Genomic DNA, 13990 nt, shown 5'->3' with positions numbered 1-13990 from the left:
CTGCCTGTCTCCTCCGGGAGCACAGGGCTTGTCTCCGCTGTCTTCTCCCTTCTCTTCCATTCGATGTTGACACGACGAGGTTCCGCGCTGACATGCCGTGTCAGCGGCGGGCATGGACTTATATAGGGTAATGCCACCATGTGACCTCAACCCATGTGACATCACATTCCCTGGGCATGATGGGAATGTGATGTCACATGGGTTGAGGTCACATGGTGGCATTGCCCTATATAAGTCCATGCCCACTGCTCAGACGGCATTCCAGCGCCGGACCTCGTCGTGTCAACATCCAATGGAAGAGAAGGGAGAAGACAGCGCAGACAAGCCCTGTGCTCCGCGGAGGAGACAGGCAGAAGAAGGAAGAGAGAAGAAAGAAGACGGAAGAAAGCCCTGGCTCCGCGGGGGAGCCAGGCAGAAGAGGGAGCAGAGAAGACAGAAGAGAAAAGACCGGGGAGTTGGCGCACCCCCGGCAGAAGACCAGGAAGACCGGAACCCTGGCGGAAGGCACCGGAAAGACCGGGGGATAGGCGCCATCCCCCGGCAGAAGACCCCGAAGTCCGGATGCCCCTCCCTAATGAAAAAGAGCTTAAATGGGGTGGGGGCATCCGGCGGAAGGCTCCGGAGAGGACCGAGGGATGGCGCCCTCCCCCGGCAGAAATCACCGAAGCCCAGGGTCCCGGCGGAAGATCGGGAGAGAAGAAACCCCCCCTTCTAAGAGAGCTAAAGAAGAAAGGGGGGGCTCCGGAGCAGATTAATAAAATATTTTATTCTGTGTGGTGTTTTTTTTTTACTTTACATTTCCCCCATGTGAATGGGTAGAGGTACGATGTACCCCATACTCATTCACATAGGGTGGGGGGCCGGCATCTGGGGGCCCCCTTATTAAAGGGAGCTCACAGATTCCGATTAGCCCCGCCCGCATACCCCGACAACCAATGGCAAGGGTTGTCGGGAAGAGGCTCTTGTCCCTATCGACATGGGGGCAAGAGTGCTGTGGGGTGGGGGGGCAGTGCCCCCCTCCCCCACAGCACACACTCCCCCATGTTGAGGGCATGCGGTCTGGTACGGCTCAGGAGGGGGGGGGGCCGCTCGCTCGTCCCCTCCCCCATTCCTGTCCGGGCCAGACTGCATGCTTGGGATGAGGGCTTGGTTTGGATCTGGGGGGGACCCCCGCGCCGAATCGGCGCGGGTTTAACCCCTCACGTTCCGGACCAAGCCTAAGAGCCTAATGTAGCCCTGAAGGGGGACCCGCGCCGATTTCAAGTTTGAAATTTGGCGCCGAGTTCCCCTTCAGGGCTGAAAACAGCTCGGAGATTCCCGTGCGCCGCGTCACGCAGCGCATTCACGGGTACGCCGCTTGGTATTTACCAAGATTTTCACGGCGTACTGACAAGGCGCACGGGAATCCCTGACTTTTCTCTCTGCGCATGCCCAGTATGCAAATGAACCTCCCGAGGTTCAGGCGCACTGTGCAAGCGTACGGGGATCTGTTTTCAAAAAACACTTTCCCTTTCAATTCGGCCCGCCAAACACTTCAAAACACATGTCACTTCACTTCCCCTGCATCCCCCCACCTCCCCCCTTAATAAACTCCCGCCCAAACCCCCGCAATTTATAGTTTAATGTGCCGTGCGCCAGGTCTGTACTGGTGCACAATGCACCCTCTCCTGGGCGCACGGAGCACATTAGTAACTAGGGAAATACACTGCACTAGCAGCGTATTTCTTTAGTAAATGGCCAAACGGCTGCTACTCCTGCTTTTACTCCATGAGTCATGGAGTAAAGGCTTGGTAAATCAGGCCCACTGTCCGCTGGTGTGAAAGGGCCCTTAGGGAATAGAAAGTCTACAATTTAATATATACTATGTAACCTTCTTGGTGTTATTATAATTATGCACTTTTTCAGTGTATGACTTATTTGGAAAATGATGGACCAATTAAAGAATATCAATAGAAATTAACATATTTTAGTGCACAACAGCCTCAACATGACCAGACCAACAACTGCTATGTTGTATTTGAATTATAATGCTGCGTACACACGGTCGTTTTTCGGCATGAAAAAAAACAAAGTTTTTAAAAACGTCATTTAAAATGATCGTGTGTGGGCTTCATATCGTTTTTCGGCCTCTGAAAAACGAAAAAAAAAAATTCAAACATGCTGCATTTTTTAACGTCGTTTTTAAAATGTCGTTTTTTGGGTTGTAAAAAATTATCGTGTGTGGGCTAAAATTACGTTTTAAACCTGCGCATGCCCAGAAGCAAGTTATGAGACGGGAGCGCTCATTCTGGTAAAACTACCATTCATAATGGAGTAAGCACATTCATCACGCTGTAACAGACAAAAAAGCGCGAATCGTCCTTTACTAACAAGGAATCAGCTAAAAGCAGCCCAAAGGCGAATAGAACTTCCCCTTCAGAGTGCCGTCGTACGTGTTGTACGTCACCACGCTTTGTTCATAATTTTTCAAAAACGATGGTGTGTGGGCAACATCAATTTTAATGATGAAGTTGGAAAAACTTTGTTTTTTGGACATGCTGAAAAACGTAGTTTTTTTTTTCATGCCGAAAAACGACCGTGTGTATGTGGCATAAGTCTAGCCAGTGCTTCCCAAAATTAAGATTTACCAGTTAAATGACTTGTTAGGATGCAGACTGGTTCTTAAGTATTCTAGGTAACTAATCATTACTACAATATATTATATTAAGAATCAAGGTGTGGTTCTGTATCTAGAGTAGCACCCATGATACATATTGCATAAGAAACCAATTAAATTATTTTTAAAGCACTGTAGCAAAGACTGCCATGTGTTTAGGGAGACAAATTTAGAAGAAACAAGTGTTGTCATAAAAATGATGTCCTTTACAAGGACACAACAAGAAATTATCGGGTCCTCCTAGTTAGGCTGTGTCTTTAAAGTCCCTCCCAATGTACTGATTACATCCTTTAGCAACCTTGCAATTTTTTTATAGTGTAATAAAATGTTGTTATACTTTCATTATGTTGAGCAAAATGCATCTACATTACAAGGGCCCAGACATGGATGAGCAGTTTTCTCTCATTTTAAAAGCAGCTCAGAGCAGGGCTGTCATAATGAGAGGGCACACCTGGGCACTGCCCAGGGGCCCCAGCTGCATGGGGGTCCCCCTGGAATTTCCCCAAAGCAGCTGGTCCTTGAGCCCACGCTGCCCTGAAATTGGGGGCCCCATGATGGCACTGAGAGTGATAGACACAAAGGGGAGGCAGTCTGCCTCCTACCTACTTGATGTCTGTTTACTTGCACTGTCATCATTGTAGGCAGGGATGGACTGGCCATTGGGACTACAGGGAGTTTCCTGGTGGGCCGATGGCTCAGTGGGCCAGGTTCAGTGATAGCGGTCCGCTGCCCCCCTCCGCTCCTCTGTCTCTCCCTTCCCGCAGTGCTCACCTCCTCTCCCTCCCCGCAGCACTCACCTGGGGGGGACAAAGAAGCAGGGGGAGGACCAGAGGGGTAGGGACGACGACAGAGGAGCATGGGGGAGGGGACAGACAGCTGACTCAACAGCTATGGCCTGGGAGTTTCTCACTTCTGCATAATCGTGTCCCATAAGCGGGGCACCAAACTGATTCTTTGCCCCGGGTGAAATAATGTATAGCTTCCCCACTGGTACTGCCTATAAGAGTATCAGTACCAGCCATTCTACTCTAATAAAGTAGAACGGCTAGTGGCTAGTGAAGGGGGAGAGAGGGTGCGGGTAGCCGGGGGGGGGGGTGCGGGAGTTGTCCGCCCGCCATGGGAGAGACCTGTCAAAGTGGGCCAGTCTGGATTAAGTCCATGGCCAAATTTTTTTCCCAGTCCAGCCCTGATTGTAGAGGCCCCAGAGCATTACTTTGCCCAGGGGCCCATGATGCTATTAAGACGGCCCTGGCTCAGAGAGGTTGCTGGAGTACCTGTAACTGTTTAGGCTTTTTGAACATCACACACATTTTAGCAAAGCAATGAGTATATGAGTATGGAACTGCATTGTACTATGAGAGTCTTATAATGAACTTTCACTTAGAAGTACTGAGGTTAACCCCCCTGGCGGTATTCCCGAGTCTGACTCGGGGTTAAATTTTTTTGCTGCGATCGGTAACCCCGAGTCAGACTCGGGCTCGCCTCGCTGACTCCACAGGCAGGGTTTACTTACCTTGTCCCTGGATCCAGCGATGCCACCGCGCTGTGTGAGCGAGCGGGTGCTCGCTCGATTCACAGTGCCTCTGTGTGCCGCCGATCTCCATTCCCTGCGACGTTACAACGCACGGGGGCGGAGAACGGCGCCAAATTCAAAAAGGTAAACAAACACCTTACATACAGTATACTGTAATCTTATAGATTACAGTACTGTATGTAAAAAATACACACCCCCTTTGTCCCTAATGGTCTGCCCAGTGCCCTACATGTACTTTTTTATAATAAAAACTGTTCTTTCTGCCTGCAAACTGTAGATTGCCCATAGCAACCAAAAGTGTCTTTTTATGTCAAAAATGGTTTTAGAGCAGCTAGAAAACAGCGATAATAAATTATAATCAATTGCAGAATTGTGCGATAGCGATTTGTGGGGAAATTCGTCATAAAAAAAAAAAAGTAATGACAGCGACAATTCTGCAACTGAGCAAATTTCAGTGATTTTGAGTTGATTACATTATTAAATAAATGTTATTATAATTATATTATTATTTGTTATAATTATTTATAATTATTTCCTATATTATAATTTATGATTTTGTTTTTAAAAAAAATTCATACCCGGTATGCCTACTAGACTCTTGTTTGGTCAGATTTAAATGAGTTATTCCTAAAAATTACAGGCCTACAGTATAAAACGCCAAATTTCCTTGCAAATAACGGTACCGCTTTCAGCACCTAAAATCTGAAATAATCATACCGCTAGGGAGGTTAAAGCGGAGGTTCACCCAAAAGTGATCCTCCGCTTTTCGGAACTCTCCCCCCCTTCGGTGTCACATTTGACACCTTTCAGGAGGAGGGGGGTGCCGATACCTGTATAAAACAGGTATTTGCACCACTTCCGGCCCCTCCGCGTCACCCCCCGTTGTGTTCTGGGAAACACTCGGCTCCCAGAACACAACGGGGACCAGTGGGAACTGCACAGCACAACTCGCGCATGCGCAGTAGGGAACCAGACATTAAAGCCGCAGCGCTTTACTTCCCAATTCCCTTACCGAATGCTCGGCTTTGGCTGCCGACGTCGCGGGCGACTTAGACAGGTAAGTGTTAATTTTTTAAAAGTCAGCAGCTGCTGTATTTGTAGCTGCTGGCTTTTAAAAAAAAAATTCAGGTGAACCCCCGCTTTAAAATCCATGCAAGTGGCTAAATATGCAGTTAAAGTACATATATAGGCACTTATATGATTTGTCAAAGTATTTGTAATTTTGTGCCAGTGATATTTTCAAAGTACTCCTGTCAGACAACCAAGGCAGATGGTTGAACTTCAATGCAGCAGCAGCAGCAACCAAATTTGGTCGGGAACACACTCCCACCCTGCCGTCTGGACAATGGCAAAATGATAAGGTCATACCTTTGCTCACAATGCCCTATACTGTCTGCATTCTCACTGATAACACGTGAATATGAAAAAGATCTTGGCCGACTTTTAGGATTCAATCACACCCAGCAGAGTTGAGATGCATTAGGTAAAGTTGCTCAATGCAGTCTTGATGCAAGAACAAGGTAATCTGCCTACGACCTGTGCTTTCAGTTCACACCAACATGTTGTGTTGGTGTGTGCTGAACAGAAATATTACATGTATTTTTGTGGAGGAGTAAGAGATTGCAGAGTGGCCATGAGATGAACTCTTCTTCATGCTGTTTCTCGGTTTACTGTCCATTCACAGGGCAGGAGATCTGTAAGTGAAAGTGAAACTGCAGCACACAAAGATCAGATCCCCTGTGAAAATACCAAGACTGGATGGTCAGAAATACAATCTCTCCAGCCTTTGCCTGTAGTTTAGCTGTAGAATTTTTTTTAAAATAGGATGCAGAGCACCAGAGGTAATAAACAGTGAGTAATGCCGCGTACACACGATCGGTATTTCCGCCGGAATGTTGGCTCAAACTTGTGTTGCATACACACGGTCACACAAATGTTGTTAGAAATTCCGAACTTCAAGAACGCGGTGACGTACAACACTACGATGAGACGAGAAAAATTAAGTTCAATGATTCCGAGCATGTGTAGGATTTGTGTGCATCGGAATTGCATACAGACGATTGGAATTTCCGACAAGAACTAGCTCTCAAATTTTTGCGTCGAAAATTCCAACAGAAAATGTCCGATGGGGCCTCCACACGGTCGGAATTTCCGACCAAAAGCTCACATCGAACATTTCTTGTCGGAAATTTCGATCGTGTGTACGCGGCATAAGCCCTAGGTAAGCCAGGCAGAATAGAAGGTGTTCATTTCATAATAGAAGCAATTGAAGGAATGTACTTTTAGGCCTCATGCACACACTGAGCATTTAACCACGGCAAGCAGTGTGAGTTTCAGACATTGGCCCCTGGGTGCATACTGCCTAGATTTACTTAGAGAGGTGGGAGGCAAGCGAGTAAAGAAACCTTAGGGAAATGTTTATTTACTCTTTACATTGCTTTGGTTTGGAAGCTAAACAGTAATTTAAGAAAGTATATAAACTAATATACAGATTATTCAACTATAGAAAAAGTGTCACTTCAAATCTTACCAATCATAATTAGAAGCACTAATTAGTCTACCAAAGTATAACCTACCTTCCATCTACATTGACTGTTTTTTCCTGGCCATCTGGTAAGCATACTGTGATATCCACCTTCCGATGCAAGACGTTTTCTTTTGATTCTTCTTGACTTTGGTTTCCTGTGCCATCTGACTCGGTAGACGACGTGTGCTCCATGCGAGGTTTTGGCGTGGACTGAGGTGGAGGAGGAGCACGGGCCTTCATTTTCTTTCTAAAACAATAAGAATAGATTTATTAATAAAAAATAATAATATTTATATGACCTGTCATGCATCTTAAAATTATCTGCAGTCTGGTTGTACAATTTACTTTAGATCTGGCAACTATTTAGTGCAAAACTTACAATCTAAATGTAAAATGCTTGTAGAATCCTCTTTTAGCTTTATCAAAATGAGAGAATATAAGGTCCTTCCTAAAGGTCTGTTTCCAATCAGACTGACCCTCAGGTAGATCATAGATCTATGTTCATAGATCTAAAGGAGATTGGACATTCAGATTGCGCATTTGTAGAGCGTTTTAGGGCTTGTCCTACTGGACGCAAATTAAATAGCCTTTTTAGGTTGGTTCTCACAATCCATAGCTTTGGTAAATCTATAGGAGGTTGTATAATCAGATTGCAACACGTATGGACAGCTTCACACAGGAAAAACCTAGTCTAGAGGGGTGTTATCTAGATCAGCATATTCTACATCAGAGGTGCTCAATCGCTGGCACATGTGGCTTGTAACGTCCTCTAATGTGGCCCGCCACCTCCTGCTCTGGGATGGCGGGTCGGCAAACGCAGATCGCGGGTCCCGACCAACCATCCCCGAGCATCTGTGCGAAGAACAGAGCCCGCGCTAGAGGGAGCTTAGTCGATGCTTCCTGTATAGCGCCGGCTCCTGTCACAGGCAGAGTGATACCAAATGTACACTGCCTGGGACAGGAGAGATACAGTAAGCATTGGATCTGCTCTTTACTGCAGCCGCATGCTTTCTCCAGCGCCGACTTCGTTCCTTACACTGATGCTCGGGGATGGTGCATTGGGAACCAGCCAGCAGTACCCAGCAACAGTACCCACCAGCAGTACCCACCAGAAGTACCCACTAGCAGTACAAGCCAGTAGTACCCACCAACAATACCCACCAGTAGTACCAACCAGCAGTATCCGCCAGAAGTACCCACCAGCAGTACCCAGCAACAGTACACACCAAATGTACCCACCAGCAGTACCCAGCAACTGTACCCACTAGTAGTACCAGCCAGCAGTACCCACCAGCAGTATCTGTCAGCAGTACCCACCAGCAGTACCATCCAGCTGTACCCACCAACAGTACCCAGCAGTATCTGCCAGAAGTACCCACCAGCAGTACCCAGCAACAGTACACACCAAATGTACCCACCAGCAGTACCCAGCAACAGTACCCACTAGTAGTACCAGCCAGCAGTACCCACCAGCAGTATCTGTCAGCAGTACCCACCAGCAGTACCATCCAGCTGTACCCACCAACAGTACCCATCAGCAGTACCCACCAGCAGTATCTGTCAGCAGTACCAACCAGCAGTACCAGCCACCTGTACCCACTAGGAGTACCAGCCAGCAGTACCCACCAACAGTACCAGCCAGCAGTACCCACCAGCAGTACCCACCCACCAGCAGGACCCAACAGCAGTACTAACCCTGAAGGACAACCAGCAGCAGCCACTAGCCATATCCGCCTGGGGACAGCAGCAGCAAGCGATACCTGCAGAAATTGTGAGGAAGAAGTGAAAATTTAAAGCCGAGATCCACCCAAAAATGGAACTTCCTCTGTAAGCACTCCTCACCCCCTTACATGCCACATTTGGCATGCAAATTTTTTTTTGGGGGGGGGGGGTGGGGGCTTCGGTAGGAGTGGGACTTCCTGTCCCACTTCCTACTTCCGCCCAGGGACCGCCTCTGCGACTCCTCCTCTCGCCTTAGGCGGCCCCTCCCTCTAGGCGATCTCCTGGGACACGTGACAGGTCCCAGGGGATCGCCTGTCCACTCAGGGTGCGCAGCGCGGCTGTGAAGCCGAAAGCTGTCACGGCCGGGTGCCCACAGAGTGAATAGAGGCATCGGCAAAGAGGGGTGGAGAGCTCCGGACGGCCGCATCGCTGGACCGTGAAGCAGGTGAGTGTCTGTTTATTAAAAGTCAGCAGCTACACTTTTTTAGCTGCTGACTTTTATTAAACCTAAAAAAAGGCTGGAATTCTGCTTTAAGTCAGTTTAGGTGCCGGTACCGCAGTGCATCTGTGTGAAAGCAGCCTTAGGTCCCTTTCACAGAATCGGTCCGATCAGGTCCGCCTGTCTGTTTTTTTTCCCGCACCCAATCGGACCCTCCGTTCACCTCTATAGAGCAGCAGATGTAAATGGGCTTGTGTCCTTTTACATCTGCCTTTCTCCAATCCGATCCACTTAAAAAAAACAGAAGGGGATGGATCCTCTTCTGTCTGGGCTGATCAGATCCTGGCCCATAGAGTAGAGCGGGCTGTATCCAACTCTGCATATCTGCAACCCTGCTATCTGTCCGCTCTACTCATTGTGGCCCACGACCGGTTTCCTATCCAGTAAAGTGGCCCTCGCTCCTCAAAAGGTTAGGGACCCCTGCTCTACATTGTGTCCAGCAGGGCCGGCCCTATGATGGGACCGGGTGGTACCATGGGTACCAGGCAGCACTTTTAGGGGGGCAGCATACTGATGCCTGCCAGTCCGTTCCGCCAGCTCCGCTACCCAAATAAAATTGATGTCCTTTTTTTCCCACAAATAGAGCTTTCTTTTGGTGATATTTGATCACCTCTGCGGTTTTTATTTTTTGTGCTATAAATATATATATATTTTTTAACTTTTTGCTATAATAAATATCCCCAAAATTTAGAAAAATAAACTATTTTCTTCAGTTAAGGCCAATATGTATTCTTCTACATATTGTTGGTACCAAAAAAAAACACAATTAGCGTACATTGATTAGTTTGCGCAAAAGACATTGTGGCCGGCGGCAATTCACAGGTCCCTTTATACTCCTGGATACATGTATAGAGCCATGGCAGGTCCTTTTATACGCCTATATGCATGTATAGAGCCATGACAGGCCCTCTTTATACATGTATAGAGCCATGACAGGCCCTCGTTATACTTCTTTATACATGTATAGAGCCACGACGGGTCCTCTTTATACTCCTATATACATTTATAGAGCCATGGCAGGTCCTCTTTATATTCCTTTACATGTAAAGAGTCTCGACAGGTCCTCTATATACATGTATAGAGCCATGACAGGTCCTCTTTATACTTCTTTATACATGTATAGAGCCATGACAGGTTCTCTTTATACATCTATAGAGCCATGACAGTCCCTCGTTATACTCCTTTATACATGTATAGAGCCATGTCAAGTACTCTTTATAGTCCTATTTACATTTATAGAGCCATGACAGGTCCTCTTGATATTCCTTTACATGTAAAGAGTAATGACAGGTCCTCTATATACATGTATAGAGCCATGACAGGTCCTCTTTATACTCCTATACATGTATAGAGCAATGACAGGTCCTCTTTATACTCCTTTATACATGTATAGAGCCATGACGGGTCCCCTTTAGTTATCATGATATAAAATAATGAATGTGGGGGCCTTTTGGTTGGCGTGATTTTTTTTTCTGGGGGGGGGCAGCGTTTCATTCTTGGTCCCAGGCAGCACAATGTTTTGGGCCGGCACTGGTGTCCAGAATTATTATTTTTTTTTTTATTCTTGCACAATGGAAGTTGTACAAAGGCTCCTAAGGCCTCGTACACATGACCGAGTTTCTCAGCAAAAACCAGCAAGAAACTTGCTGTTTTTTTTTTTTTTTTCGAGGAAACCGGTCGTGTGTACACTTCGACGAGGAAACTGTCGAGGATCCCGTCGAGCCAAAAAGAGAGCACGTCTTCTTTTTCCTCGACGGGAATGGGGAAATTTGGCTCGCCGAGATCCTCGACAGCCTAACAAGGAACTCGACGAGCAAAACGATGTGTTTTGCCCGTCGAGTTTCTCGGTCGTGTGTACGAGGCTTAAGAAGTGGAAAGGAGTCTAGGAAAAAACTGATTGGAACTGCTGAATTGTACTAATGAAATCATAAGCAGTAACCATGGCAATCTAGGGGCCTGTACCCAAAGGAGATTAAGGTGAAAAACCTTGAGGGTTTACAACCCCTTTAAGAGTTGACAAAAAAAAAACTTGGAAGCTGATTGATTTCCATGCAGAGCTGCACCAGAGTTTGTTTTAGTAAATCAACCCCTAGTGTTTTCACTAAAGGAAACCAACCATTGCTTCTAGATTTGCTTTTGTAATAATGTGCTCTGTTTACATTGTCCAGGTTATTGATACATGTATTTAAAAAATGAAAATTGTTATGTAGTTTCACTGCATTTTACATTTAACCTGTATTCCCACGCCAGTATACAACACCTTATAGGTCATTGTTTGATGGTCAACAAACACCCTTATGTCAGTGATTTTCCATAGAGTCGATTTAATTTGCAGTGTTTGTAAATAATTATGTTTTAGATTAAAGTTGCCATGTAATTACAAGTTAATAACAGCGTCAAAACAGTACACCTATCATAAACGTTTGTTCCTCTTTTCCAAAAGTTATTACCCTGTTGCCACCCCTGCTATAGCCGAATGACGGCTAAAGTAGGGTGTCTATTGATGTCCTCCGTGATCACGCTTCCCGCGCGGCGGCGCGCTCTGTGATCCGAAGGACTCCGCTGATCACAGATTGTGTAAAGCGCCAATCACAGTGACCCTTTACCACGTGATCAGCTGTGTCCATTACAGCTGATCACGGATGTCATCACAAGCCGGTTATCGGCTTTTTTCTCCTCATGCTGTCAGCGTGAGGAGAAAAGAATAAAGCTGATAACCGTCTTGTGTTAAAGGGACAATGTCACTTATAGTCAGGGCAGTGATTTTCAGTGTCCTGATTATCGGGGCAGTCCCCATAGTGCCCACCAGTGATGCCAATCAATGCCCACTATGGCTGCCAATCAGTGCCCAACAGTGCTGCTAATCAGTGTTGCCAATCAGTTCCCATCAGTGCTGCCAATCAGTGCCCATTAGTGCCTCCTCATCAGTGTCACCTGTCAGTTCCACCTATCAGTGCTCATCAGTGCCACCTATCAGTGCCCATCAGTGTAACCTATCAGTGCCCACCAGTGCAGCCTATCAGTGCCCGTCAGCGCGGCATATCAGTGCCCGTCAGTGCAGCCTATCAGTGCCCATCAGTGCAGCCTCATCAGCACACATCAGTAAATGTTTGCAAAATTGTATAACTAACTATAAAAAAAAAAAAAAACAGTGGTGATCATCTACCACCAAAAGAAAGCTCTATTTGTGTGAAAAGAATTATAAATATTTTTTTGGGTACAGCGTTGCATGACTTATTCAAAGTGTGACAACGCTGAAAGCTGAAAATTGGCCTGGGCAGGAAGGGGGTAAAAGTGCAAAGTAGGCAAGTGGTTAAAGGTTATCTGAAATAGTTTACAATAAACATTTTCCTAAATTGCACTAATAATCTGAGGAAATATTTAGGGATCTATTTATAAATGTTCGCACTCAAGATTCATGCAGCTTTCACTTAAGATTGTGAAATTTTTCGAATTGGATTCAGTCTACAATACAGTAAAACCTTGCATTGCTAATAATTCGGTTTATGAGCATTTCGCAATACAAGCTGTTTTAAAAAAAAAGATCCTGACTCAAATTGTGAGCATTGTCTCGCAAGACAAGCAGGATTCAAGCCTCTAGGGTGTGCAGTACCGCATGTGGACAGAGGTGTGGGGACGCCGGAGACGCTCTGAGACACTCGGAAACACCTGGAAACACTCCATTCCTGAGTGACTCCGAACGTCTCCAAGTGGTGTCCGAGCATCTCATAGGCCCCGTACACACGACCAGTTTCCTCGGCAGAATTCAGCTTCCGACCGAGTTTCTGGCTGAATTCTGCCGAGAAACCCGGCCGTGTGTACACTTTCGGCCGAGGAAGCCGACGAGGAGCTCGGCGAGGAAATAGAGAACATGTTCTCTATTTCCTCGTTGTTCTATGGGAGCTCTCGCCCCGCCGTAAATCTCCCCCAAAGTGTTCAGTTTTAGGGTTAAGTGTCAGGGTCACAATTAATTTGATTGAGCCCCCCATGGTGAGGAAAGAAGCCCTGTGAAAATTCTGATCCAGTCTAGTTGGAGCTTACACAGGGCTGAGCACGCTCTCCTCAACACACTTGTGACAGTCCTGGTGTTTGGTGATTGGCTTGGTTTTGTTACATGGTGGACACATGCTCTTTCATAGGTCCGCCCACAGCTGCAAAAATTAAAAACCAGCAGCTGCACACAATGCTGTATCCTGGCCTAGGCCAACAAGGCCCAGGCCTAGGGCAGCAATTTGCAGGGGGGCAGCACGGACTAGTGTCCCCGCCGGCTTGCGCTACACTGTTAGGCAAATTAGTTCAGCACCCCCATAAATCGGCCGCACTGCTTCCAGTATGTGGGCAGTTGGCATTCTGCAACTATGGGGGGGGGGGGGCGTTGCTTTAATTTTTTTACCATCCCTGTCCCATTGCAGAGATTTCCCTTTACTTCCTGCCCCATAGCCAAACAGGAAGTGAGAGGAAATCTATGCAAATTAAGGGAATCCATTGCCCCCCCCCCCCCAGGCCATCAGAACTAGTGTCCCCACTTGAAAATTTCAGGGTGGGTCTTAAACCGCAAGGGGTGTGGCCTTGACAGGAAGGGGTGGGTCATATTTAAATTAGGGGGTGCATGAGTTTAGTCAGGCCTAAGGCAGCACAAAACCTAAATACATCCCTGGCTGCACATAATTAATAATCGGACACTTACCTGTCCTGGAGTCCAGCGATGTCGGCACCACAGCTGATGTTTCCATCAGCTGTCGGGTGCATGCCACCTCCATTGCGAGTAAGGGATCCCGGCAGTGAAACTTTATGGCTTAATGCCGGGAACCCTACTGCACATTGGCGAGGCTCAACTCCTCTCTCCTACTGGCCCGGCGGCTGGGAAAGGAGGAGGGAGGAGCCCGAGTGGTGACGTCCATACCCATGGCTGATGAGCAGTTACTAATAACCCACAGATATTTACCTTCCTCTACTCTGATTCTCAGTAGAGGAAAGTGAAGGTGCAATATTCTGTGATCTTGTGCTCTCATCCAGGTCTGTAATGCTGGAAGAGGATAGGTTCATGTCTGG

The 13990-nt window shown here is 46.9% G+C and overlaps 1 protein-coding gene across 6 annotated transcripts in view; it reads right to left on the bottom strand.

Annotated features, from left to right (window-relative positions):
• The window catches only part of COBL (cordon-bleu WH2 repeat protein), a 426299-nt gene that overhangs the window by 293563 nt on the left and 118746 nt on the right, over nt 1-13990 (bottom strand). For all 6 annotated transcript variants that reach the window (XM_040353303.1, XM_040353300.1, XM_040353306.1 and 3 more), the window contains one exon: nt 6767-6964. In XM_040353303.1, coding sequence (XP_040209237.1) covers nt 6767-6964 — 198 coding nt within the window. The remainder of the gene's footprint in view (nt 1-6766; nt 6965-13990) is intronic.

This window comes from Rana temporaria, chromosome 5, assembly GCF_905171775.1.
Source record: "Rana temporaria chromosome 5, aRanTem1.1, whole genome shotgun sequence".
Taxonomy (NCBI): Eukaryota; Metazoa; Chordata; class Amphibia; order Anura; family Ranidae; genus Rana; species Rana temporaria.
This window is presented reverse-complemented; position numbering and strand designations above follow the sequence as displayed.